Source organism: Pituophis catenifer, unplaced genomic scaffold (genome assembly GCF_029215685.1).
Source record: "Pituophis catenifer annectens isolate HBS135680 unplaced genomic scaffold, rPitCat1.0.hap2 SCAF_2, whole genome shotgun sequence".
Lineage (NCBI taxonomy): Eukaryota > Metazoa > Chordata > Lepidosauria > Squamata > Colubridae > Pituophis > Pituophis catenifer.
Window position 1 is genome coordinate 201005158 of NW_027256882.1, and position 25828 is coordinate 201030985.

The 25828-nt window shown below is 44.9% G+C and overlaps 1 protein-coding gene across 1 annotated transcript in view; it reads left to right on the forward strand.

The window, feature by feature from the left end:
* The first annotated feature begins 9563 nt into the window (after positions 1–9563).
* Positions 9564–25828, forward strand: part of PDE6B (phosphodiesterase 6B) — a 44630-nt gene continuing 28365 nt past the window's right edge. Inside the window, exons 1-5 of the mRNA XM_070935447.1 lie at positions 9564–10031; positions 15732–15884; positions 16001–16090; positions 24720–24860; positions 25716–25790. Coding sequence (XP_070791548.1) covers positions 9564–10031; positions 15732–15884; positions 16001–16090; positions 24720–24860; positions 25716–25790 — 927 coding nt within the window. The remainder of the gene's footprint in view (positions 10032–15731; positions 15885–16000; positions 16091–24719; positions 24861–25715; positions 25791–25828) is intronic.

The window sequence follows — 25828 nt, forward strand, 5'->3', positions numbered from 1 at the left end:
TGTGCGTCTGCGGTCCGGAGTGCCTGGCCGGCTCGGGCACATGGGGCAACAGGGCAGTGTTTGCTGACTGGGTGGCCGGCTGCCCTGCCAGCTGCTCCTGCCTTCGCCGAGGGTAAGAGGCAAGGGGATGACAGCAGTTCTTGCACCCTGTGGCTGCCGCTCAGCTCCTACGCAGCCGGCACCCCAGAAGAGCAGCAGCAGCAGACACAGCAGCAGATGCAACAGCAGATGCAGGGCGAGGAGCAGGAGCAACGGGTTGGCCTCCGCAGATGCTCCCCCACCAGCAAGCTGAGCCCTTGGTGGCATTACCATGTGTGAGGAGCTGAGCTTTCCTCCAGTCCTCCTGGGGCAGCTCGCCTCCACAACTGCGGCTCCTCCTCCTCCTGGCTGCTCCAGCATCCCAGCCAGAAGTGGCAACACAAGAACCGCCCCCGCCCCCTCACCCCTCACCCATGGCGGTGTCAGGAGTAGTGGGCAGGGCTGCCCTGCTGCCCTACTGCTCCATGCACCCAAGCTGGCTAGGTGCTCCAGACCGTGGACACATGTTGGTGCTGCAGGCTGGAGGGCTGGGGCTGCGGAAGAAGCCCATTTGGGCAGGGAGGAATGTCTGTCCAGTGCCAGAGTAAGAGGCATGCTGGCCGGGAAGCGGTTGCACTTCCTCAGCAAAAGTGGTGGGAGCGGGGGTGGGCTGCACTGTCTTGTTCTTGGTGGCGAGTTGGGGGGGGTGCTTCATTAGCACTTCTGGTTTCCGGCACGCATGCACACCAGACAGCTGGTCTTGCATGCCAGAAACCAGAAGACCAGGTGGTGCACCAGAAACTGGAAGATAACCTTTCCAGCGCGTGCATGCGCACCAGGCAGCTGCTCTTCTGGTTTGCGGCATGTGGGAACACACGCTCCCATTTCGGCACTGGTTGCCGAAAAAGTTCACCAACACTGGTATAGGAGATGATCAGGCTGAGCCTGAGGGTGGAGTCAAATGTGTCATCAGTCTCAAGTTCCTCCATGCCCACAGGAGATCTAAATCTATCCCACCCTGAATTCTTATCTACCACCAATTGGATTTGACTGTTAATAGTTCAGATTCTTGTAAAGAATAAACCTGTACTCATGTGAACCGCCTTGACTCTGGAGTTTCTGGACTTGACAGATAGTGGACTAATCTATATACAGCCTCCTAGGTACTTCTGTCTTCATTGCTTGCTGTCTGCAAGAGGTTGATAGCAGACAGTCATGCCTTGTAGTATCTTATTTGATCCTAGCCTTCCTCAACTGGTCTAAACACTAAGGTCAGGGGCTCACACCATCAGATTTCCAAAATTCCACAGGGATTGCTTTTTCTTGCTCTTCCTTCTTCTTCACCTCCTGTCTCCAAGGAAGCAAGGTTGAAGAGAGAATTCTGTCCTGTAGAGCAGGGTCTCAAACCCCGGTCCATGGATGCCAGCAACTGGGCCATGAAAACAAGCAAAGCCCCATTCGTGAGATGCAGGCAACACACAAAACTACACTCCCTCCGGCGGAAAAACCTCTCTCCACAGCAGCAGACCCTGATGCCCAAAAGGTTGGGAGGCTGCTGTTGTAGAGAGTTATGTGGGTTGGATCCAGTGGGAGAGAGAAGAGAATGGGAAAAAAGGAGTGGGAGTAGAGAAGGAAAGTGCATCTCTTGAGGGCATCTTGCCCAAGATCACCTAACCCAGCGGTGGGCTGCTGGGCATTCGCAAGGGTTCAGGAGAACCTCTACCTAAGAGTCTGTGCAGTTCAGAGAACTGCAAATCCCACTCTTAGCTGGCCCTGCCCACCCCACCACCCCACTCCCAGGAGTCCCCAAATGCACTGTTTTGGATGCAGGGCACGCACGGAGGCTTGAGGAGGGCAAAAAATGAGCCTACCGGAAGTTCAGGAACAGGCCTGTTTCCAGCCTCCAGAGGGCCTCCGGAGCCTGGGGAGGCCATTTGCACCCTCCCAGAGGCTGAAAGAAAACCTCCAGAGCCTGGGAAGGGCAAAAATTCCCTCCCCCCGCCATGGTGAAGGAGGCCAACTAGGCCACGCCCACCATGGCCATGCCCACCCAGCAACTGGGCTGAGAACCCCTTGCTAAAAATTTTGAAGCCCACCCCTGACCTAACCTAACTGGTGTCATTTGCTTAATGCAGTTGGATGTTCCAAAAAGGATCTGTGAGGGGACAGTCTTGATCTGCAAGGGGAAAAGAAAACACAGGAGCATTGCCAAATGTAAACAGTTGATCCAAATCATTTTCAGTCATTGTGTGTTCTGTATCTGATCTGTTAGTTGGGTACCTTATACCTCCTTCCGGGCCATGTCCCCATGGCTCTCCAGAGGGCAATGAAATGCCAGCCTACTCACTTATGGATAAGCTAAGCTGAATATGATAACTCTCTTGAAGCTGGATTTAAATAGCTAAAGAAGTTCATATCCCAGGCAGCCAGTCCTTCAGTCAGGATCAAATACTGCTTCAACTGTGGAAAAAAGGCACATGGCAACAAAAGGTTTTAAGGAGGCCAGTAGAGGCCAGATTTTGAAGTTAGGAAATGTGATTTGCTAAATTCCCATGGTCTAAAAATGGACAGAGACATTGTCAAAACTGCGTTTTCTGTTTCATGTTATCTCAGGAGACACATGAGAGCACCATTTTTTAATAAATTATAGTTAGGTTTTAAGTCTCTCTACAGAAGGGGTGTCCCACCTTGCCAACTTTAAAATGTGTGGACTTCAACTCCCAGAATTCCCCAACCAGCATGTTCTCCCCAAGGAGGGGGTGTTTGGGTCTTACACCATCAGTCTAGCAAAATGGCAATATCCATCTATTTTGTCCAACTTTTAATGGTTCATTGAATTAATGTACTCCTTTCCTTAGATTCATTTTAACTTGGTCTTGGTTTTCATTGCATCCTTTTAATATTTTAAATGTTCATTGCTATGTTTTATCACTTTCATTTTTAATGGTTGTAAGCTGCCTTAATGGGACGCGGTGGCTCAGTGGCTAAGATGATGAGCTTGTCAATCGAAAGGTCGGCAGTTTAGCGGTTCGAATCCCTAGTGCCGCGTAACGGGGTGGGCTCCTGTTACTTGTCCTAGCTTCTGCCAATCTAGCACTTTCAAAAGCACATAAAAAATGCAAGTAAAAAAAATAGGGACCACCTTTAGTGGGAAGGTAACAGCATTCTGTGTGCCTTTGGCGTTTAGTCATGCTGGCCACATGACCACAGAAACGTCTTTGGACAGCGCTGGCTCTTCTGCTTTGAAATGGAGATGAGCACTGCCCCTAGTGTCGGGAACGACTAGCACATATGTGCAAAGGGAACCTTTACCTTTACCTTTAAGCTGTTTTAAGTGACACATAGACAGAACCACAAGTTGAAATTTAATAAATAAATGCAGAATAATGGCTTGCTATCTTGAAGAGATGATCTGGGCTGAATAGCAATAGCAATAGCTTCAACCATTGAAATCTTTCCTCTTTACAATTTTTTTTTTTAAATTTGATTTATATGCCGCCCTTCTCCGGAGACTCAGGGCGGCTTACAATGTGCTCAGCAATAGCCTTCATACTTTTGTATATTTATACAAAGTCAGCTTATTGCCCCCACAAACTGGGTCCTCAATTTACCTACCTTAGAAAGGATGGAAGGCTGAGTCAACCTTGAGCCTGGCGAGATTCGAACCTGCAATAATTGCAGGCAGCTGGTCTTAATAACAGGGTGCTTTAGACCACTGTACTACCAAGGCTCTTCTCTGAATGTTATTTCTTTCTTGCTCTGCTTTATTTCGTTTTTGGTTTTATTTACTGCCAACTCAGCCATATTCGCAGGGGAAGGGCAAGAGAGGTTGGGAAAAGAATAGGAGACAGAGTAGGCAATCAAAAGACAATGATCATCATCATTAAAATAATCCAAACAGAAATATGTAGTAATGTCCAAAGTTCAAGGTAGTATTAAAATATCCAAGTAGTAATCATGGTTTGTTGGGTAAAAAAGAAAGACAGGGAAGGCTACCAGAATATGCTGCCTCTTGGCCATTGGCAAAAGGAAACCTGCTTTTCTGCTTTTCTTAGCAAACAAAGCATGAACTGGTATCTATGAACGATGGATGGGATCAGTGAGATAGAATGGAGGAGGTATGAAGATCCAGAGATGGATGGGGAGTATGGCAACTAGACTTTGTTTTTCTCAGTTTACTGCTGTCCCTCAGGCCCAAGGTTTACCATAAGTGAAGATAGCATTTGGACTGGACACTTGAATAGCAATTGCACTTAAACTTACTATATAGACCAGGGGTGTATATATGTGGTCCTCAAATTCAATTGAGGACCACATCAGGGCTATGGTTGACCTCGGGGGGCGGGGGGGAACTGGGTGGGTGTGGCCAGCTTGATGTCACTCACAGGGCATAGCTGACTGGGTGGGCGTGGCCAGCTTGACACCACTCTCCACACTAGTCTGATGTTTCCTCTTGCATTGGGTAGACCAGGCCGAAGCGATGCGGGATGGCCCCTTACATTTTCTAAGATGGCCCTGCAGGCCAGATCCAACCACATCACAGGCCAGATGCAGCCCATGGGCCTTGTGTTTGACACCCCTGATATAGACTTACATACTGCTCCAAAGTGTTTTTACAGCACTCTCTGAACAGTTTACAATGTCAGTGTATTGTCCCGAACAACCTGGCTTCTCATTTTACCGACCTCAGAAGGATGACAGGCTGAATCAACCTTGATCGGACTCCAGACTGTGGGCAGAGTTAGCCTGTAGTACAGCATTCTAACCACTGCTGCATCACCAGGACTATTTAACCAAAGCATCATAGCAAAACTCACTCTTTTCCAGATGTGAGCAAATAGACTATAAGGCATTTGGAATTAATATTTTTATAGAGAGACAAAAATCAAACATTTGACATTAAGTTAAATAATGAATTGGAAAATGATTGAGAACATAGTAGAGAATGATCCTCAACCACAAATGTAAACTATTTAGTATAAATCAGGGAGAAAGAAAATAGCCTCAGGTCATCTCGCTGGACAAATATATGACTGTGGATATGACTGAACCTGATCTCAGGATGACAGCAACTGTCTCAATCCATTTGTCAGAATCCACTGATTTATCCAATGGGAACTTAAAATAATTTATTGGCCATGTTTGCTGGATGGACTACAAAGATAAGTGTTAATATTATTATTTGATTAATCAATAATATTAGGGTCATGTACAAACCATGGGGTATGGTTGGGAAACCAGCTTCAGAATTTGGGGATTGTCCCAACTCAATTTGGACTCCGTCCTCAGTCTTCCAGATTTAAAGTGCAATTTGAAGCTTCATGCTTCGCATTATCTAGTATAGGAAGAACCCAATTCTATCTTTCATGTAAGAGAAGAAGAAGAAAGTACAGGTAGTCCTTGACTTATGACTACAATTGAGCCCAAAATTTCTGTTGCTAAGTGAGGCATTTCTTAAGTGAGTTTTGCCCCATTCATGGCTTTTCTTGCCACAGTTGTTAAGTGAATTACCGTATTTTTTGGAGTATAAGACGCATCTTAGTTTTTGGGGAGGAAAATAGGGGGAAAAAATCTGCCTACCAGGTATTCATCTGCCTAGCATCCTTAGTCTGGTCAGTTTCAGCACATTAGTCTGCTGGTTTTGAGTGCACACATGCACTTTTTATCCCGTTTGGGGATAAAAAACAGCTTCTAAAGCACAACTGATCTTTGGAGAGAGAAGCAATGAGAAAAGCAGGCAAAGCACGGAGATCGCTTCACTTGCTAGCACCTAGTTAGGGCTGGAAAATAGCTTCGAAAAATTTACATTCAGTGTATAAGACGCACCCACATTTTCAGCCTCTTTTAGGGGGAAATAATGTGTCTTATATTCCGAAAAATAAGGTATTCCATTTGTTAGTAGTTAGTAGACTGTGATTATGGCGCAGGTGGCTGGATTCTACGCAACAACACTGGGGATTCGTCAAAAACATGTGATTAATCCACCATAGCTATTTTACACAACTAATGTAGCAAACCCTTTTGCATTACTACTCTTTTGCATTTTAGTATTTAATGACTATCGGCCTCACAGTTTAAGGATTGGTATTATAGTATAGTTAGGCCATGTGTAACTGAGAGATTGAATGCCAATTTGTGATTTTAATTTAGATTTTATCTGTTATTTATCACCTTATTCTAAAATTTTTAACTGGATATTCCTTAAGTGCTTTTATTAGTTCGGTCTCTGGTCTTTGACTGCAATAAACTTGATTTGATTTGAGTAGCATAGTTGTTAAATTAATTTGGCTTCCCCATTGACTTTGTCAGAAGGTTGCAAAAGCTGATTGTATCACCCAGGACAGTGCAACCGTCATAAATACAAACCAGTTGCCAAGCATTTGAATTTTGATCACATGACCGTGGGGATGCTACAACCATCATAAATATGAAAAATGGTCATAAGTCACTTTTTTCAGTGCTATTGTAACTTTGAATGGTCACTAAATGAATGACTGTAAGTCGAGAACCACCTGTGGTTGATTTGGGATAGATTTAATGACATTTACCACAGATATCTGCTCTCTGTGAAACAACCATTCCAAATTTTCAGAAAGAAGGACAAGAGTTTTATGTAAAACTAGCTGGACGCCCATGCTTCGCTATAAAACTATGTGCTTGGGCTTGATAAATTGACACTTAGAGCCTGAAACTTAATGTAGAATGTGTAACACCGTAGCATCAGAGTGTGTTAATATAATGCAACTGGCAGTTGGAACAGAGGTGGAGGGGGAGTAGAATGTCCCGGCCCGCAGCATCCATTGGCATTCATCTGGCTAGTATCCTGTCAGTGTGTGAGGGAGTTGAGGGGTGTTTGGAAACTCAAACAATATTTGCTGTGTGAGCAAGAAGGAGACAGGAAGGAGCCTGGCTGTGGCTTAGCTCAAGTATTCTGTATTAAAGCTGCTTCCTGCTGTGAAAGTAAAACTGAAAGTGAAACTCCTCTCTTCTGCTTGTGTTTTGCATTTGGAACAGATTACTTTTCAGGTGGGGAGAGGGAGTAGAACTCCTTAGCATCAGAGCATGTTAATAATAATATAGGAAATACTAATGCTCTGATGGTCACTTCAAAAATCCTTTTTTAGTGAGCACCTAGAAGCTAAGAGGAATATACATGGCAAATTTCAAGTTTGTAGGCTTTACAATTCTAGAGATTTCACAATTACGGCGTGAGTGATTTTTGCTTTTATATATATAGATGTGCTCAAGAAAATAACATTCCAGACAATAATATTCCTTGGTAAGGCCTGATAATAAGGAGCTGATTTTGGAGGCGGGGAGAAAGAAGGCAATATATAAAGTCTTTTACTTAATTATTTGCAAGTATATGTTTCCACCAGTGAGTTGATTAACAAGATTTGATAAATCATGTCATCCAAGAATAAAGTAAGGGGGGGAGGAAAGGAGTCATTTAAGAGGTAGTGAGCTTTATCTAAACACCAGTAAATAATTGGGGGATCATCTGACAACTGACACTATTCATGGTGTGCACTGCTGAGAAATTATAAAATACGCATGAAACAAATCATAATAGACTTAATTATCATTCCACTATGATTAGGTTGACCTCGGTAGTCTCATTTATTAATATGATCCCTTTGATATGAAGTGAGCCTTGATAATTCCTGAATCCAATTGTCTCTATCATTTGTCTCCATTATTTGACACTTGCTAAGAACCTTTTTTCACAGAAGCAATGGCCCTGTTTAGCATTGGATGGATTGAGCTTGTTGAAATCCAGATTCAGATCAAACTAGTTCCAGTATTTGAGGGGCTGCCACAAAGAAGAGGAGGTCAAATTATTCTACAAAGCACCAGAGGGCAGGACAAGAAAAAATGGATGGAAACTAATCAAAGAGAGAAGCAACCTGGAATTAAAGAGAAACTTCATAACAGTGAGGACAATTAACCGCAAGCTTCAATTCTGAAGCTTGCCTTCAGAAATTGTGGATGCATCATCACTGGAGGTTTTTAAGAAGAGACTAAACAGTCACTTTTCTGAAATGGTATAGGTTCTCCTGCTTGAGCAGGGGGCTGGACTAGAAGACCTCCAAGGACCCTTCCAGATTCTATTCTATTCTATTCTATTCTATTCTATTCTATTCTATTCTATTCTATTCTATTCTATTCTATTCTATTCTTTGTGTTGTGTTCAGTTCCAGTTTGCTTCAAACTACTGAGCCTTTCATCCTTCCGAGGTGGTTAAAATGAGGACCCAGATTGTTGGGGGCAGCATGCTGACATTGTAAATCACCCAGAAAATGCTGTAAAGCAATATGGGGCAGTATGTACCGGTAAGTCTAAGTGCTATTGCTATTGCTACTGCAGATCTGGCCCAAATTGAATCTCTGCTATTTCTTGGGATACAATTTTCTGAATATGATGTGCATTGTGCATACTCCAATGTAATAATCTTGAGCAAAGCTGAGGATTAACATGTCTTGGTCTTCAGTGATTTGTACATCCTAATTTAATTCAGGATTTTCAACATATGCTGGAAGGAGAGATTTCCCTGAGTTAAAATAGCCCTTGAAATTGCAATTGTTGAGCTGTAGTGCCATCTAACGGACTGATGAAAAAAATGAAACACACTGAAACGAGGAAATGTTTTGGTCACATATGAAAAACGGGCATTGCCACCTAGGCTTTTTTGGCACCTTGCAGACACCTTTATGCCTCGTTGCCATTCATCGTGATTTTGTTTTTCCAAGCTAGACATATCCAAGCCTTCTATTATTTGTGAGAATTTCCTTCCAAATCTTTGGCCATCTAATATGCTTTCCTCTGGAGGAATATTCAAATTTTTCAATGTTTTTCCAGGAAGGCAACATTCAGAACTAAAGCTCATATTTTGGGAGAGCTCTGGCTTAATGCAGAATTGAAAGGAACAAGGTCTTCTTTTGCCCCTGACTCAAGATCATTTAATTTCAGGAAATATAACTGATACCTGTATGGGTGCTTCTTTCTTTGCTGATTATCCAAGCAGAAGATATCAAGTATTTGAATGCCTTAAGTAGAAATCCAACACATGGCCAGCCTACAATGAGCCAGCTCTTCCATCAAAAAAACAGGTTATCATTTCTTAGAGAAAATACATAGTACTATAACTGCTTCTTCGGGCCATTTCTATGTCAGTCCATTTATAATTAGTTTTTCCTGACTAGATACACTCCTGCTGAGAACAGGTGTAATTAGATAGGAAACTGACTTGGCTAAGGATTACAATTGAGCTGTGTGTATTTAATTAGACTCCAAGAAGCTTATTTCAGTTCTACTAGCACCATTAGGAGAGGGGGAACATCATAATCACATATACATACGCCCTTATTTGAAACCAGTCATTTAAGCTGCTTGGTTAAGAAGATCTGCTCTCAAAACAATAGCTTGTTGTTGGATAATTGCCTTGCTGATTATAATCTCCACACTCTACACAAACACTGTATTTGTGGGACCACCTTATTCTGCACAGCCGTTGCCTGAAGGCTCCAGAATCAGAATTCCCCATCATGAGCATCAACAAAGACGAAGTCGAAACTTTCTTGGATAGCAATCCAGATTTTGCCAAGCAGTATTTTGAGAAGAAATTGGAGGACAGAGTCTTCTGTCCCAAGATGAACGGTGAACAGTCCTCAGAAGATACCATGGGTTTTGAGGGGATGGACCCGGTAGAAACAGAAACTCTTTTCGAGCTGATACAAGACATGCAGGAAAGCATCAACATGGAGAAAGTGGTCTTCAAAACCCTCAAAAGAATCAGTGCTCACATCAATGCTGCATGGTGCAGTCTGTTCATGTACAGGCAGCGAAATGGCATCCCAGAGCTGGCTAGCCGACTGTTCAACGTTCATAAGGACAGCACCTTGGATGAATGTCTGGTGACCTCTGACTCTGAAATTGTTTTCCCGCTGGACACAGGTGTATTGGGCCATGTTGCTCAGACCAAGAAGACCATAAACATCCAGAATGCTCTTGAGGTAAGGCTTGAGGTTACTCTGTGGACTTTCAGGAAGCCCTTGAGATACAGCTACCCTTGTTGAAAAAAATATAGCCTTTTTAGATCTAAATAGACAACTTAATATCAACTTTACCTCTCCTTAGCCCCAACTGGCATGCCCTAAGCAAAGGATTGTGGGAATTATTATGGAGATCATCAGGTAGCCTATCTTTGGCCTAAGGAAATATCTGTATGGAGATATATCAAATAATTCATAGTGAGTTAAAAACAGAAAATGTTTTTCTCCCTCTCTCATAATATCTAAACAAGAGATCATCCAATGACTTAAAATGCGAGAGATTCAGAAGTAATTAAAGACATCAGACAGCTGTTTGTTAAATTAAGGAATTTGCTTCTTCAAAATGTCCTGTTAGCCATAAATATAAGTTTCAAAGGAAGAGTAGACAGTCACATGGGATTGGATATTCAAGGGACAAAACCCTTGTTGAGTGGCTATTATCCCCAGAATTGAAGGCAACATAGCCTAACTTCCATTGATTATAAGCAACAGTAGAGAGGATAATTGTCCTTATGTCATGAACTTGGTTTCCTGGATTCATCTGCCTGGTCAACTCAAAATGCTGGATAGACCTTTGGTCTGATCTGGCACAGTCTGCTCATGTTCTTAATAGAAGAAAACAGTAAATATAATACAGTGGTACCTTGGTACTTAGCTACTTTGAAACACATCAAATTTGCTACTCAATGCATTTTAACATGAAAAATTTGTCCCGGTACTCATCATTTGTTTGGTACTCAATGCACAGGCTAGAACTTGTCAGTGTTGGCTGCCTTGTGACTCACTACATTATTCGTTATGGGAAAATTTTGTTTGGTACTCATTGTTTCTGGTACTCATTGTGCCTCCCAGAACCAATTACCGTATTTTTCGGAGTATAAGACGCACCTTTTTCCCCCAAAAAAGAGGATGAAAATCTGGGTGCGTCTTATACTCCGAATGTAACCCCACCCAGCTTCTCAAACGGAGGTTTCAGAGACTGAAAAAACATCAAAACCAAAGCTTCAGTAAAGAAGCCCTCAGACAGAGCTTCAGAAAAGAAGCCCCCAAACAGAGCTTCAGAGGCTTTTTTTCTGAAGGTCTGTTTCGGAAGCTTTCAGAGGCAGAAAAAAAAGAAGAAGAAAAAAAAAAGCAAGGCACAGAGCTCACAATCAAGAAACCTGTTGCTAAAATTCACCTCTGGGAACAGCTGATTGGGGATATTCCGGAAGGCCGATCAACCTGCCAATCAGCTTTTTTTCTTATTTTCCTCCCCAAAAACTAAGGTGCGCCTTATACTCCGGTGTGTCTTATACTCCAAAAAATACGGTAATGATGAGTACCAAGGTACCACTGTAGAGGCTTATTATGGAGAGGGGGTGGGTTGGCTGTGTAGCTATTTCTCTACTTGATGTGCCTAGATAGAACAAGAGCAGCAGCTCTTTAAATCAAAGATCTGTCGCACATCATGAGTTGTAGCATAAGAAACCTTTTACAAATCTAGGAACAATAAGAAAAACAGAATAATTGTGTTTACATTCCTTGTGTGTTCATCTATTTTTCCATCCTCTTGTTGTGGTTTAGCACAGCAAAGGTCTCTTTGTTGGCTCCCTTTTCTCTAGAGATTAAGTTCTTTTATTTATTCTCTTTGTAATTTAATTTTTTGGGGGGATTCTTTTTTTCCCTCTTTTGATCTATTCATTCATTTTAAATTGCCTTCTCTGGTCTGTATGTTTCTGGCTAGACTGTTATTAGCATTTTGTTATTCTGTACATGTGGAATGTGTGTTAGTGTGTATGTAAAAAGTATTTGTTGCTTGTGCAACGAGCAGAGCAGAAACACACAGGGAAGGAGATAAACGTGCAGCTCGTGTGAGAAAAATACTTTATATACAACATAATAAGCAGTCTCGGTGTAGGTAAAACAGTCCAAGGTCATAAACAGTAATATCAGTCCAGTAAGTATCTTCCCTTACCAAAGCAAACAGACTTTAGTAACTCTCGGTATACAGTACCATATAACAATCCAGTCTAACACCAATCAGCAGAAAGACGCAGGAAGCAACAGGAACAGGAACAATCAGGAACAAAGAACGCTTCTCTGCGCTGCTTATTTATGCACTGTAGCCTAATTACAGGGTTCAGCAAACCCTGATTACGTGGCTCAGTTGTTTCTTAAAGAAACAGATATATTGCCTGACCAACAAGTTAGGAGTAAGCTACAAGCTGAACCTAACAATGTGCTTCCAAATAACTGATTTGCTCCTTGTTTCTACCACTTTGCATTTTTCCTCCTGTATTTTCTTTGTGGATTCTTCTTGACTGCCCAATGGCGCATTACTGATCTTCCCCCCCCTTCTTTCCCTCCCCATACCTTCCTTTCCAATGCCATGGCTATTCAGTTGACTATCTCTGCCATACTGGCTTGGAGTGAAGGGGTTATATTGAACAAATTGGACAAAATATGGATATTTCTATAGGGATGATATGGAGGTTAAAGCTATCAACTCTGACTCTGAACTGGTATGTCCATAGATGGGAGGTTTAGCATCTTTTGAGTTTCTCTTGCACAAGGGATGATTTTTTGGGGAAGAATGATGACATTTACATAATACTGTAGACTTGCATAAAGTTATTTTAAAAATGTATTTATCACATTTATATAGCTGCCCATCTCACATAATGACTCTTAGGTTGAATCTAAGAAGAGTGATTCACAGCACTGGTTATCCATTAAATTTTCAGACCACATGAGATCTTCAGGAGATCTCATAGCAGTTGAAGGTTTCTTGCAAGGTGTCAGTTATATATCTACCTTCTTAATTCCAGCCCAAAGTGGACATACAGACTTCTTACCTTACTCCCATCCCTCAACTATAAGGGAAAGTAGGTTGAGTGAAACCAGCTCATCATTATCTAACTGAGCTCCTATGGGTGAACATCTCCTTTCCTTGGTTTTTGAAACAACACCATCTTGTTTCAAGCAACCAAACTGAAAGGTGTATCATCAAATAATTTTGAAAAATTGCAGAAATTGGAAGGGATCCTTAAGAAATTCTGAATTAGTAAAGTATGATTGGTGCAGAAGAAGGAACGTGCCTCTAGATGCCTGGTGTTTGGAAGCATGGACAGGGGATTGCTCTTCTATCGATGGTCAGACATTGAAATAGATGGTTGTTTAGTCCAATAATACAGGGCTCTTTCTAAATTCTTCAAAGAACTTAAACATTTCAGTCACTGTTGAATAGTACTATTCAAAGGATTTTCAAATATAATTTGCTAACGCCAATTTGCTTAAGTTTTTCAAGTGAGAAGGGTGTGACTACATTATAAGATAGCAATCATTTTCATTTCAGAAGCACTTCCACACTGCTACTGGCTTCACTCTCCAAGAAACTGGTTGAAGCTAACCAGGTTTGCTCACACTACAGTTGTCCTTGAAGTGTTGAGAACCAATCAATGGTCCTTCTAGCTAATCATCTGGAGAACACTGTGTCCCTACTGATGCCATTCATTGAGTAAACATTACTGTTGCTAAGAGGGGGAGGCCAACAAGCTGTCAGGGCCCATCTCCCTGCTAAAAAAAGAAATAGTACTCCCAAATGAGGGTGGAAGGGGAGGATCCTAAGAGAGAGAAATGGAAATTCCTGACAATGGAAAATGACTCACCTGCACTTAAGCTCCTCAGAACATCAGCCTCTCAAGTTAGAAACTAGAACATTTCCATGTGCTGTCTTGCAGCTGATCTGGAAGTAAATTAACTTGGTTAACAAAGGACAACAGAGTGGAATCAACAAAAATGTTGTGGCAGGATAGGAATATTGCCTTCAGGGAAGTTCCTGAGTGGAAATCTGTTGGACAGCAACCATTCCAGTTGGGAGGAGGATCCAAGGGGAAAATTAGCATGGAATCCTTAGGTAAACCCGAGAGGCAAGGTCTGATCCCCTCACTCCATTCTGAATGCCATTGAGCCTTATCTAGTCTTTCCCAAGGGAAAGCTACCAGTCTGGGGAGATTCCTGTAGAATAAACATATAACAATAAAGTAGCTTCTTTGAACTCCACACATGTGGGTCTGATTGTTAGAGCCTGACAGAAACAAAAGTACCGGTAGTCCTCAACTTACAACAGTTCATTAAATGACTGTTCGAAGTTACAACAGCACTGAAAAAGATTTCAGCACTTTTCACACTTATGACTGTGGCAGCATTTCCATGGTCATATAATTAAAGTTCAGACACTTGGCAACTGACTCATATTTATGACAGTTGCAGTGTCCTGGGATCATGTGATCCCATTTGGTGATCTTCTGACAAGCAAAGTCAACGGGGAAGCCAGATTGACTTGTGTTAGCAACTGAACAACTGCAGTGATTCACTTAACAACTGTGACAAGAAAGGTTGTAAAATTGAGCAAAATGCACTTAACAACTGTCTCACAACTGAAATTTTGGGCTCAATTGTGGTCATAAGTTGAGGACTACTTATATTTCCTCCCAGATGACAAATGTTTGTGGCATATGGCACAAGTATATTGAACTTCTTCCCAGTCTTAAAATTGTGTCCTATTATATCTGCACACACACAAGTCAGTATTATTAATTTGAAATCCCTGCAGTCCATAAATGGTTTCTGATGGGATTACTTCATTGTTAAGTACGCTTTCATAACCGAGTCATTTGCTCATCACAGACCCGTAGGTAAGATACAGTAGGTAAGGTAAACAAATAGTCCCTTCTACGTGGAATTAAAACCAGCTTGATTCCCCTTTCCCTCAGGTGTGACATTGTAAATAGCTTTGACTGTGTAATTTACCCTTCCCCAGTTGAATGCCCTCTAAATATATTAAGATAGCAGCTTCCACATTTTCCCTAGAGAATTTATCATATTTAATTTCCAACAGATCTCTGTGGCATCCAGTTGAGTAAAGTGGTGAATTTTTACTTTGAAGGACAGAGCAAGTAGAACCTTACTGGTAAATATACAATTTGCAAATGAAAGGAGACAGATTGTGAGTCCATGGAGAGGCAGTGCTCACTCAGATACTTAAGAATCATAATCTCAAACATGGTTTTGCCCAGGATGAATATAGCTTTGCTGTAGATAAGTTCCAAATTTGGGTCAAAATTCCTCCCATTTAGTGTGACCTGCATATTGGTGTCTCCCTGACCTTGCACCTCTAAAGGACAACCTACCTAACTTGACAACACTATTTTTAATGGGATTTTAGAAGTCATATCAAGATAATTTTGGAACAAAGAAAAATCAAATATGATTTCTATATTCTATATTATGCTGTGTTAAGAAGGGTTAAAAAAAGGGTCAGGCTGTTATCCTGTTTCTCCGAAAATAAGACATCCCCTGATAATAAGCCCAATCGGGCTTTTGAGCGCATGCGCTAAAATAAGCCACCCCTGAAAATAAACCCTCCCCGAAAATATTTAAACACATGCATAGTCAGTCCCCGCCATTTCCTCTGGTTAGGGAGACAGAGCTGGAAATCAGGTAAAATTGCAAAAGGAGTTCCGTCTTGCTGCATGCGCCCCAAAATAATAAGACCTCCCTGAAAATAAGACCAAGCGTTTATTTCAGGGTTCAAAAAAATATAAGACAGGGTATTATTTTCGGGGAAACATGGTAGGTTACATGTTAAGTGTTCTTATTTCTTTTTTTAAAAAAAAACAGTGCCAACAGTTTAGTACATTTGTTGATGAACTTACTGAGTCTACTACAAAAAACATTCTTGCCACACCAATAATGAATGGCAAAGACGTGGTTGCTGTGATCATGGCAGTGAATAAGATCGGAGGTCCTTTTTTCACCAGTGCAGATGAAAATGTAAGTACTGGGAAAGCGTCTTCTGAGACATTCTCTAGTCCCCAATATCTACATTTAAATGTAACTGCATTGCCGTATGTTGCGTAACTGAGCAAAGTTTTTTTTTAATGTCTCAGCTGTTCCTGAAATATCTCAATTTTGCCTCCTTGAACCTGAAAATTTATCATCTGAGCTACCTTCATAATTGTGAAACACGAAAAGGTCAGGTGAGGAAACTTCTCTAAGCTTATCTGCTATCTCTAAACCTATCTGTTTGTGTGTGTGTGTGCATACATGTATGTATGGTGCCAGGTTTTTAACGAATTCTAAAAATGTGCCTGTGACCCAGGACTGTTTTGTTTTGACAAGAACATCTTCTGTCAAAGGGCTTTCAGAAATTACTGACTATATGTCTTGAGGATCATAGAAAGGTTACAAAACCAGAACGGGATTGGAACAAACCTTATTGAAGCCAAAACAGGTTGAACCTTTTCTGCCTTCTTATATTTCTTGGCTCTTGGTCTTCTCTCTCTGCTTAGTTTCAAAATCTGGAATGGTTCAGTTCTCTACACAAGTACCCCTTAATAGGTGGTCAGAATCAAGGAATGAACATAGGACACGGGTATCAAACTCAAAGCGTCATGTGGCCATCACGTGACATATTGCAACATATTTTCCCCTTCGTGGAGCCGGGGTTGGTGTCAGTGGTGGGTTTTTTTTTTGTTTTTTTTTTTAATTTGATTTATATGCCGCCCTTCTCCGAAGACTCAGGGCGGCTTACAATGTGCTCAGCAATAGCCTTCATCCTTTTGTATATTTATACAAAGTCAGCTTATTGCCCCCACAACTGGGTCCTCAATTTACCTACCTTAGAAAGGATGGAAGGCTGAGTCAACCTTGAGCCTTGGCTGGTTACTCCCAGTTCATCCCAGTTCAGGCGAACTGGTAGTGGCAGCGGCGGGAGGCTCCACCCACCCGCCCAGACGTCATTAAAAAAGTTCTGTGCATGCATAGAAGCGCCACGTGCTCGCAAGGCAAACACGCCCGCATGTTACCAATAGTGAACCGGTAGCGCCGGGATTTGAATCCCACTACTGGTGGGTGTGGCCTGTGCGTGAGGCATCTAGCCCGCAGCCTGCCAGTTTCACACCCCTGACATAGGACATAGAATAACAGAGTCAGAAGCGACCTCAGAGATTTTCTAGTCCAACCCACTGCTCAAGCAGGAGACCCTATATCATTTCATACAAATGATTGTCCAGTCTCTTTTTGAAAGCCTCCAGTGATAGAACACTCACACCTTCTGAAGGCAAGCTTTCCATTGGTTGATTGTTCTCACCATTAGGAAATTTCTCTTTAGTTCTAGGTTGCTTCTCTCCTTGATTAGTTTCCATCCATTGTTTCTTGTCTTGCCTTTTGGTACTTTGGAAAATAGTTTGAGCCCCTCGTTTTCGTAGGAGCCCCTCAAATATTAGAATGAATTATAACAGTAGAACAATAGACAAAGGTCAATTGCAATAAAAAATATGCATCAATGTGGGACCTGAATATTTTCAGAAAATCAACGAAAAATGACCCACCACCAGGCAATATGCCATTTGGTATTCTCAGCATTTGTATGACTATTAAAAACCAAAAAGTTTAAAAACTGTTGTATTCTACAGGTACAGTAATTAAAATCAAGGCAGGTTTATATTGATCTTTTTCTTGTACCTTCTGTTTTCTCTGGACTAAGCCGGGATGAAATCCAGCAGGTTCTGACAGGTTCTGGAGAACCGGTAGCTGAAATTTTGAGTAGTTCGGAGAACCGGCAAATATCACCTCTGGCTGGTCCCAGAGTGGGGTGGGAATGGAGATTTTGCAATATCCTTCCCCCAGGAGTGGAGTGGGAATGGGGATTTTGCAGTAACCTTCCCCTGCCACACCTACCAAGTCACGCCCACAGAACCAGTAGTAAAAAAATTTGAATTTCACCACTGGGACTAAGTAAACTTTTCTAACACTCCCTTAACAATCTGGTTATTCTTTGTCCCTTCCTAAGACCAGGTCCATATTCTTTCACATTACAGAAAACAAATGCCAGTCATAATTTATTTCAGTCCGTGATCAGAATTCCAAAGACAAGTATCATATTTGAATGATGTTGGACCCTTTTTGATATTTGTTTGTTTTTAAATATGATCTTTGGAACATTTTAAAAATACAGACAGTATTCAGTATTTACTCAAAGTATTTACGATTTTAGACAGATGCTGAATAGAAAATATATACTGCTTGAAGCAACTGAAACAATTTTGCAGCATAAAGGATATTGTTCATACTGTTTGCCTAATCCAGTTCTGGAAATTCCAGCAAGAGGGATAAAGTGAGCTTAGTTGTTCGTGCTTTTTCTGTGCATTACATGGTATATGCTGAGAAGAAAATGGCTTCATACTAGTGCTTGACAACTTAGAGTTTTAAATAGTTGGCCATGATTCGAAAATTTAAATGATTTTCTATGAGTGTCCTAGGTACTTCTCAGTTCCACTCATAAACTCTCAGATTTTGCTGATTACCACCCACCCTCTATACAGTGGTATTTTGGTTCTCATTGTTAATTGGTTCTGAGAGATGTAGTGAGTACCAAAAACGATGAGAACCGAACAATTTTTTTTCCCCATAGGAACAATGTAACGAGCACAAGGCAGCCACCGTCAACAAGTTCTAGCTTGGGTGTTGAGTACCAAACAAATGATGAGTACCGGGACAACATTTATCTGTCAAAATGCTTTGAGTACCAAATTCGATGAATTTCAAAACAGTTGAGTACCAAAGTACCACTGTACAGCTATTTTCTCTACTATCATCCTATTGTGTGCCCATTGGAGTCTTCCAATTTGATTGGTGGTGCACCAAGATCATATTCATATACTCCCCCAACACAACCCCACACATGTATCCATGTGCAATCATCATCAAACACATATTCACAACATATGTATTTGTATACAATCATCATTCTCTTTCTCACACACATAGACATGTGCACACACACATCATACTACAATCACTATTTCTTTTCATTTAAAAAAATGTCCTTAGGAATGTTCAAATATCACAGATCAAACAAGCAAGGAAGTGTTTCAAAGAAAACGACAATGAATTTTAACATTTAATATAATTTATATAATAAATTGTGTATGAAGCCTGGCTTGACTTTGTCCATGAGATCTAATTTTTATTAAGACAGAAAGAGACAGAAATCAGAAATGGTGCTTCTTGTTATGTCCTTATAAGGACATCCGCCCTGATTGGCTGCTAGCCATCGGGCGGGAGATTTGAATCCCTGTCAAGGGGGCAGTGCGCCTGCCGGGAGCGAATATAAGGAGAGCTCCGGCAGCGCGCCAGCAGTCTTGTCTTGCTACTTTGTAACTAATAAAGTTATTAAATGTATCGAGCTTGTCACGTCTTCTGTTCCTGCGCCTGATCTAACACTGGCGACGAAGGACTAGAGAAGAGAACCTGAGAAAGACTCACGGCACGATCGCCCACCGAGCTGAAGTCACTACACCACAGCGACTTCCAGAATGGCTACCCCGCAAGCCCCGATGACCGCGCTGAACCCATTCGATCCATCCCGGGAGAAGTGGAGGTCGTACATGGTCCGATTCCGACAGTTCCTGCGAGGTAATGGCTACCAGAACCTCGACGATGAGCGGAAAAGAGCCCTCTTCCTGGCTCATTGCGGATCGGACGTCCTGGAGATGGCGATTGACCTCGTGGCACCCAGGGACATTGAGGAGATGTCCTGGAACAACCTGCAGGAAGTCCTACAGGAGCACTACGCACCTACAGGCACCCCCATCGCAAACAGGTTCACCTTCCAGCAAAGAAACCAGCGGGAAGGTGAATCCATCAAGGAATTCGTGGCAGCGCTTCGCCAAATCGCTGCCAACTGCAAGTTCGACAACGTGGATAATGCCATCCGAGACCGCGTTGTTTTTGGAATGCGAGATGTGGGGCTGCAGAAGAAATTCCTCAGCCGGAAGAGGATTCCACTCAAAGACGTCCTCGACGAGGCAACAGCGGCCGAAACATTTGAGCAAGCAGCCGCCGCGATGGTAAAGGCAAGAGGGATCCATAAGATCCACAAGTCGGGCCTGACCTCATCAGACGAGGCAACCACACAATCCGAGTCAGATGAGGAAATGGCCGTCCACAAGGTCTTCCGCCCCCCCAGGCGGGAAAACCCACAGCATGGCGACCGGGGAGAACGATGCGGCAGCTGCAGAGGCGACCACCCCAGGGCAACCTGCAGATGGAGGGACGCGACCTGCCGCCGATGCCTGAAGAGGGGGCACATCGCAGAGGCCTGCAGAGCCACAGATCCAGCCCCGGAACCGCCCAGACCACGATTCCGGGAGAATCGCAAAGACAATCAGAGGACATCCAAACGGTCCTCAAACCAGTCCCGGCGCGGGGAGGAGGAACATCCCCGAAATAGAACGGTGCACCAGACCACCATCGCTCACACAAGCAACGAGGGGACCACCAAGTTCCACGTGACGCTGCTGGCAGAGGGGTCACCGTGCAAGATGGAGGTAGACTCCGGATCTGCCTACTCCATCATGGACTGGCAGCACCTACAGCAGCTGAAGCCATCCTACAAAAAGGCCCAGCTGAAAAACCCGAAGTCGAGGCTTGTGGACTTCAACGGAAACCCCATTAGAATCCTGGGCAGAGCCACCATCCACGTAAAGTACAACAACTTCAATGGAGAGCTGCCCATCACCATCATGGAGCACAGCCAACTGAACCTGTTAGGTGTGGAGTGGTTTAAGCCGCTGGGGCTTTCCATCGAGGGCATCCACGAAATCCACAGGGACGAACTCGACACCATCAACGAAGAGTTCAAGGAAGTCTTCGATGGTAAACTGGGGAGATTTGTGGGGAGGCCAATTTCCTTCAATCTGGACAAGGGAATCACCCCAATTAGGCTCAAGCCCCGCCGAGTTCCGTTTGCCCTGCGGCCTAAAGTAGACGAGCAGCTGGATAAGCTGATCGCCCAGGGCGTCCTGGAACCGATTGATCATGCCTCATGGGAGACCCCCATTGTGACCCCACTGAAGCATGATGGGTCTGTGCGCATCTGCGCCGACTACCGTTGTACCATCAACAAGGCGTTGGCACAGAGCGCATACCCAGTCCCAGTTGTGCAACACCTGCTGCATTCCCTGGGATCTGGCTCAATTTTCGCGAAACTGGACCTGGCCCAGGGTTACCAGCAACTGCCAGTGGATGAAAAAACAGCGGAGGCACAAACAATTGTCACGCACAGGGGGGCATTCAAATGTAACCGCCTCCAATTTGGAGTCAGCGCTGCCCCCGGCATCTTCCAATCTATGATGGAACGCCTTCTCCAAGGCGTTCTAGGGGTGGTGCCTTATTTCGATGATGTGCTCATCTCCGGTGACTCAAGAGCCCAACTCCTTGAGAGGCTCAGGCTCGTCCTACAACGGTTCAAGGCCAAGGGCTTGAGAGTCAGGCGGGACAAGTGCATCATCGGAGCACAGGAAGTCGAGTTCCTGGGCTACCTCATTGATAGCACGGGCATCCACCCCACCAAATCAAAAGTGGAAGCAATCCATGAAGCTCCAAGCCCAAAAAACAAAACGGAGCTTCAGGCTTTCCTTGGGTTGCTCAACTTCTATGCCATTTTCTTAAAACAGAAAGCCACAGTTGCTGAGCCACTCCACCGCCTGCTGGGGAAATCGGCTTCCTGGAAGTGGGGCCAGGAAGAGGAAGCAGCATTCCGGGCCATCAAAGGACTATTGACGTCCAAAAGCGTCCTCATCCAATACAGCGAGACGCTGCCCATCAAGCTGACTTGTGATGCGTCGCCATACGGGGTGGGGGCAGTCCTCAGCCACGAACTGCCCAACGGCACGGAAGCCCCAATCGCCTACTTTTCGAAGACCATGTCCGGCGCAGAACGGAACTACAGTCAGCTGGACAAAGAAGCCCTGGCCATCGTGGCTGGAGTGAAGCGCTTCCACGAATACCTCTACGGAAGACGCTTCACCATAGTCACCGACCACAAGCCACTCCTGGGACTCCTCGCAGGCGACCAACCCACCCCGACCTTCATGTCCCCACGGATGACGAGATGGACCATCTTCCTAGCCGGCTACTCCTACAGGCTCGTGCACCAGCCAGGCACAGCCATAGGAAACGCCGACGCGCTCAGCAGATGCCCGTCAAAGAATCCAGTCGAAGACCCAGCCCCCACGCTCCACCTATTCCATATAGATGACGACGCCAGCTGTCCAGTGGCATCCGCGGATGTGGCCGTTCACACCCAAAAGGACCCCACACTCCGCCAAGTGAAGTCCTGGATCCTCAGAGGGTGGCCATCGGAAAAGACAGAGGAGAGGTTCAGCCTGTTCGCCAGGAAACAGAAGGAGCTGTCCACCATAAAGGGCTGTCTGCTATGGGGAGACAGGGTGCTGATTCCAAGCACTCTGCAATGGCGAACGTTAGAGACTCTGCACAAAGGGCATCCGGGCATCATCCGCATGAAGGCCCTGGCACGGAGTTACGTCTGGTGGCCCTCCATGGACAGAGACATTGAGCAATGGGTCTCCAGATGTGACCCGTGCCAAGAAGTTCGCCCAGCACCGCCGCAATCCGAAGTCGCAAAGTGGGAGACCCCCAGCAATCCCTGGTCGAGGATCCACATCGACTTCGCGGGTCCGATGCAGGGGCGACACCTCCTCATCGTGGTAGATGCCTTCTCCAAGTGGCTCGAGGTGGTACCCATGGCATCTACCACAACAGAAGCGACGATCCGAGCCCTGCGCCGTCTGTTCGCCACACATGGACTACCGGACGTGCTGGTCTCGGACAACGGCCCCCAGCTCACATCCCTGGCCATGGAGTCCTTCCTGGCAGGACTGGGCATCCGCCACGCCCTATCCGCCCCCTACAGGCCGGCCGGAAATGGACAAGCGGAACGCATGGTCAGACTGACCAAAGAAGCCCTCACCAAGATGGGCCCGGGAGACTGGCAAGAACGCATAGATAACTTCCTCCTCACCCAGCACATCACGCCACATGCCACCACCCACAAGAGCCCGGCCGAACTGCTGATGGGCAGAAGGTTGAGGTCACCCTTGGACCGGCTGCACCCCCAATACAGCCCGGAAGTGACCGCAACCGCCAGCCGCCCGCTTCGCGCCTTCAGCAAGGGAGATTCAGTTTTCGCGCTGAATTTCAACGGCTCTCCTAAGTGGCTGAAGGGGAAGATTGCCAGCACAACCGGCCCCAAATCCTACACCGTCGAGTTGGAAGATGGACAGGTCTGTAGACGTCACATCGACCAACTCCAGAAAAGGTGGGGGGAGCACACGAAAACCAGCCTGACGAGGGAGGCCTACAACACCCAGACGAGGTAGGCCTCCAACACCCCGGCGAGGTAGGCCTACGACACCCCGACGAGGTAGGCCTACCACATCCCTGCGAGGCAGAGCAACGCCATCCCGACGAGGTCGGCCCGGCACACTACCAGGTACTGTCACGTCGGCAGTCCAGCGAGGTAGACCGGGGCCAACCGCATGGGGGATGGCAACACCAACCCAGCCAGGTGGGCACCCGGCACAACAGGGCCAGGGACTACCAACCCAGCCCGCAAGTAGACTGGGACCTGCCCAGAGGAGGAGCAGCGCACCCCACCAGTGACGGCAGCCGACACCAGCCCAGCCAGGGAGACCGCAGTTCCAGGCGAGTAGACTGGGACCCAGCCAAGACGGGCACCCCACTACCCATGGGCGAGGGTGGCACACGACTCCCCGGCGAGAGGGACCCCCGCCCATTGCAGAAGACAGCCAGGAAACAACAACCCAACCCGGATGACCCCAGGCACCACCCGACGGTAGACCAGGGACTAGGGGGAAGGGAAAGCCAACAACAACCCGGCCGGGGAGACCTACACCACCCCGGCAGGGGAGACCTCCGCCGCTCCGCAGAGGTAGTCCCGCAACAACGTCCCAACCAGGTCGACCACCACCAACCAGACGGGGTAGACCAACACCAGCCCAACCAAGGGGACCAACGCCACCCCTGCGAGGTCGGACAGCACAACGATAGCCAGCACCACCCGCAGCCGGCGGACCGGACCCGAGGGCACCGAGCGGAACCACCACCCAACCGGCAGCAGGCCGGACCGCGACCGAACCGCAGCGCCCGGGAGACCAGGGAGGAGCAAGCGACTGACTTACCGAGACTCAGACGCTCTTCCCGGGTCGGAACCGAGCAACCGAGACGAGGTGATAGATCCACAGGCCAGGAGGAAGACCAACAGAACCAGCCATCCAAGGTCTGCGGTCCGGCCGGAGGCGCTGGGGGTGATCCCGCTCACTCGACAGCCGAACCGAGCCCGGTTCCGGAGAGGGAACCAGGAGACGAAGGAGCCCCATCCATCCAGGCCGGAGACGGAGAAGAAGTGAGACTGCGCAGGTCAGCTAGGGTGCCGAGGCGTCCTACGTACCTGCGCGATTACGTGACTTTTGTGGACGAGATTTGACAGTTCGGACTAAGGGGGGAGGAGTGTTATGTCCTTATAAGGACATCCACCCTGATTGGCTGCTAGCCATCGGGCGGGAGATTTGAATCCCTGTCAAGGGGGCGGTGCGCCTGCCGGGAGCGAATATAAGGAGAGCTCCGGCAACGCGCCAGCAGTCTTGTCTTGCTACTTTGTAACTAATAAAGTTATTAAATGTATCGAGCTGGTCACGTCTTCTGTTCCTGCGCCTGATCTAACACTTCTGAATTCAGTAGACTGTCTAGGCAATTTATCTTACTGGCTTTGTTCTTCTGCAGGTTTTACTGTGGTCAGCCAATAAAGTATTTGAGGAACTGACTGACATCGAAAGACAATTCCACAAATCTTTTTATACAGTGAGAGCATATTTGAACTGTGACAGGTATTCAGTAGGTCTTCTGGATATGAGTAAGCAAAAGGTAAATTGTTCCTAAGTGTGGCTCAGTGTAAGCTTGTCTATTTCAGTTCCACAAGTTTTCATGTCCTCTTCCATTTATGTCAAAATATTGGTGCAGCAAAATCAGAATGAAACAAACAAAATACTGCAACATTTACAGTGCTATTATCTGGTATTCTTCAAAATATTCCCCTAACATATTTAGTTTTGATAGAAGAGAATATTTGTAGCTCTGGATTGAACTGTGGGGTCCTTGGTACTCTCTTAGTTTGGTGGGGTTTTTTGCAGATGTTTCATTACCATACTAAGTAATATCATCAATTGCTAGATCAACGAAGCTTATAGAGTAACCAAGGACTCCATATTTAGTTTCACGAATTGGCCTTTCTGTATACAAATTATGTGCCCAGCCATTGAAATACAGCATTTGTCTGCCACACTTTCCTACAGAATTGTGCAAGTCCAACAATTTATTTGGAATGTTTTCCCGATTTTGTATTAGTTTATTGGTTAAATTGGTTAAATTTATTGTTTCCATGCCAATGGCAACAACTCATCCTTTCCATTGGAAATGATAGGGATGAAAGTTGGGGGTTTTCGTATGCAAACTTCATGTACTTAAATTTCAGAATTTACTTGAGTTACTTGGATTTGAGCAAGGAAAAAATGATGCAAATATTCAAAACAGGCTCCATTATTACACAGATGAGTAATTGCAAAGCTAATCCACTGGAATCTATCATACAATGCTAAAAATAGCCTCACAAAGAACATCTGTTTGGAAAAGATATTTCTCCCAACTAAAAAAAAAAGGATATTAGGAATAGTTCTCCATTTTAAAATGTATTCCTCTTTTAACTTTTATTTCATTTTCTAGGAATTCTTTGACTTGTGGCCAGTATTAATGGGTGAAGTTCCACCTTATTCAGGACCTCGAACTCCAGATGGCAGAGTAAGTTACTAACCAGAAAAGATATCTTTCTCTATTGA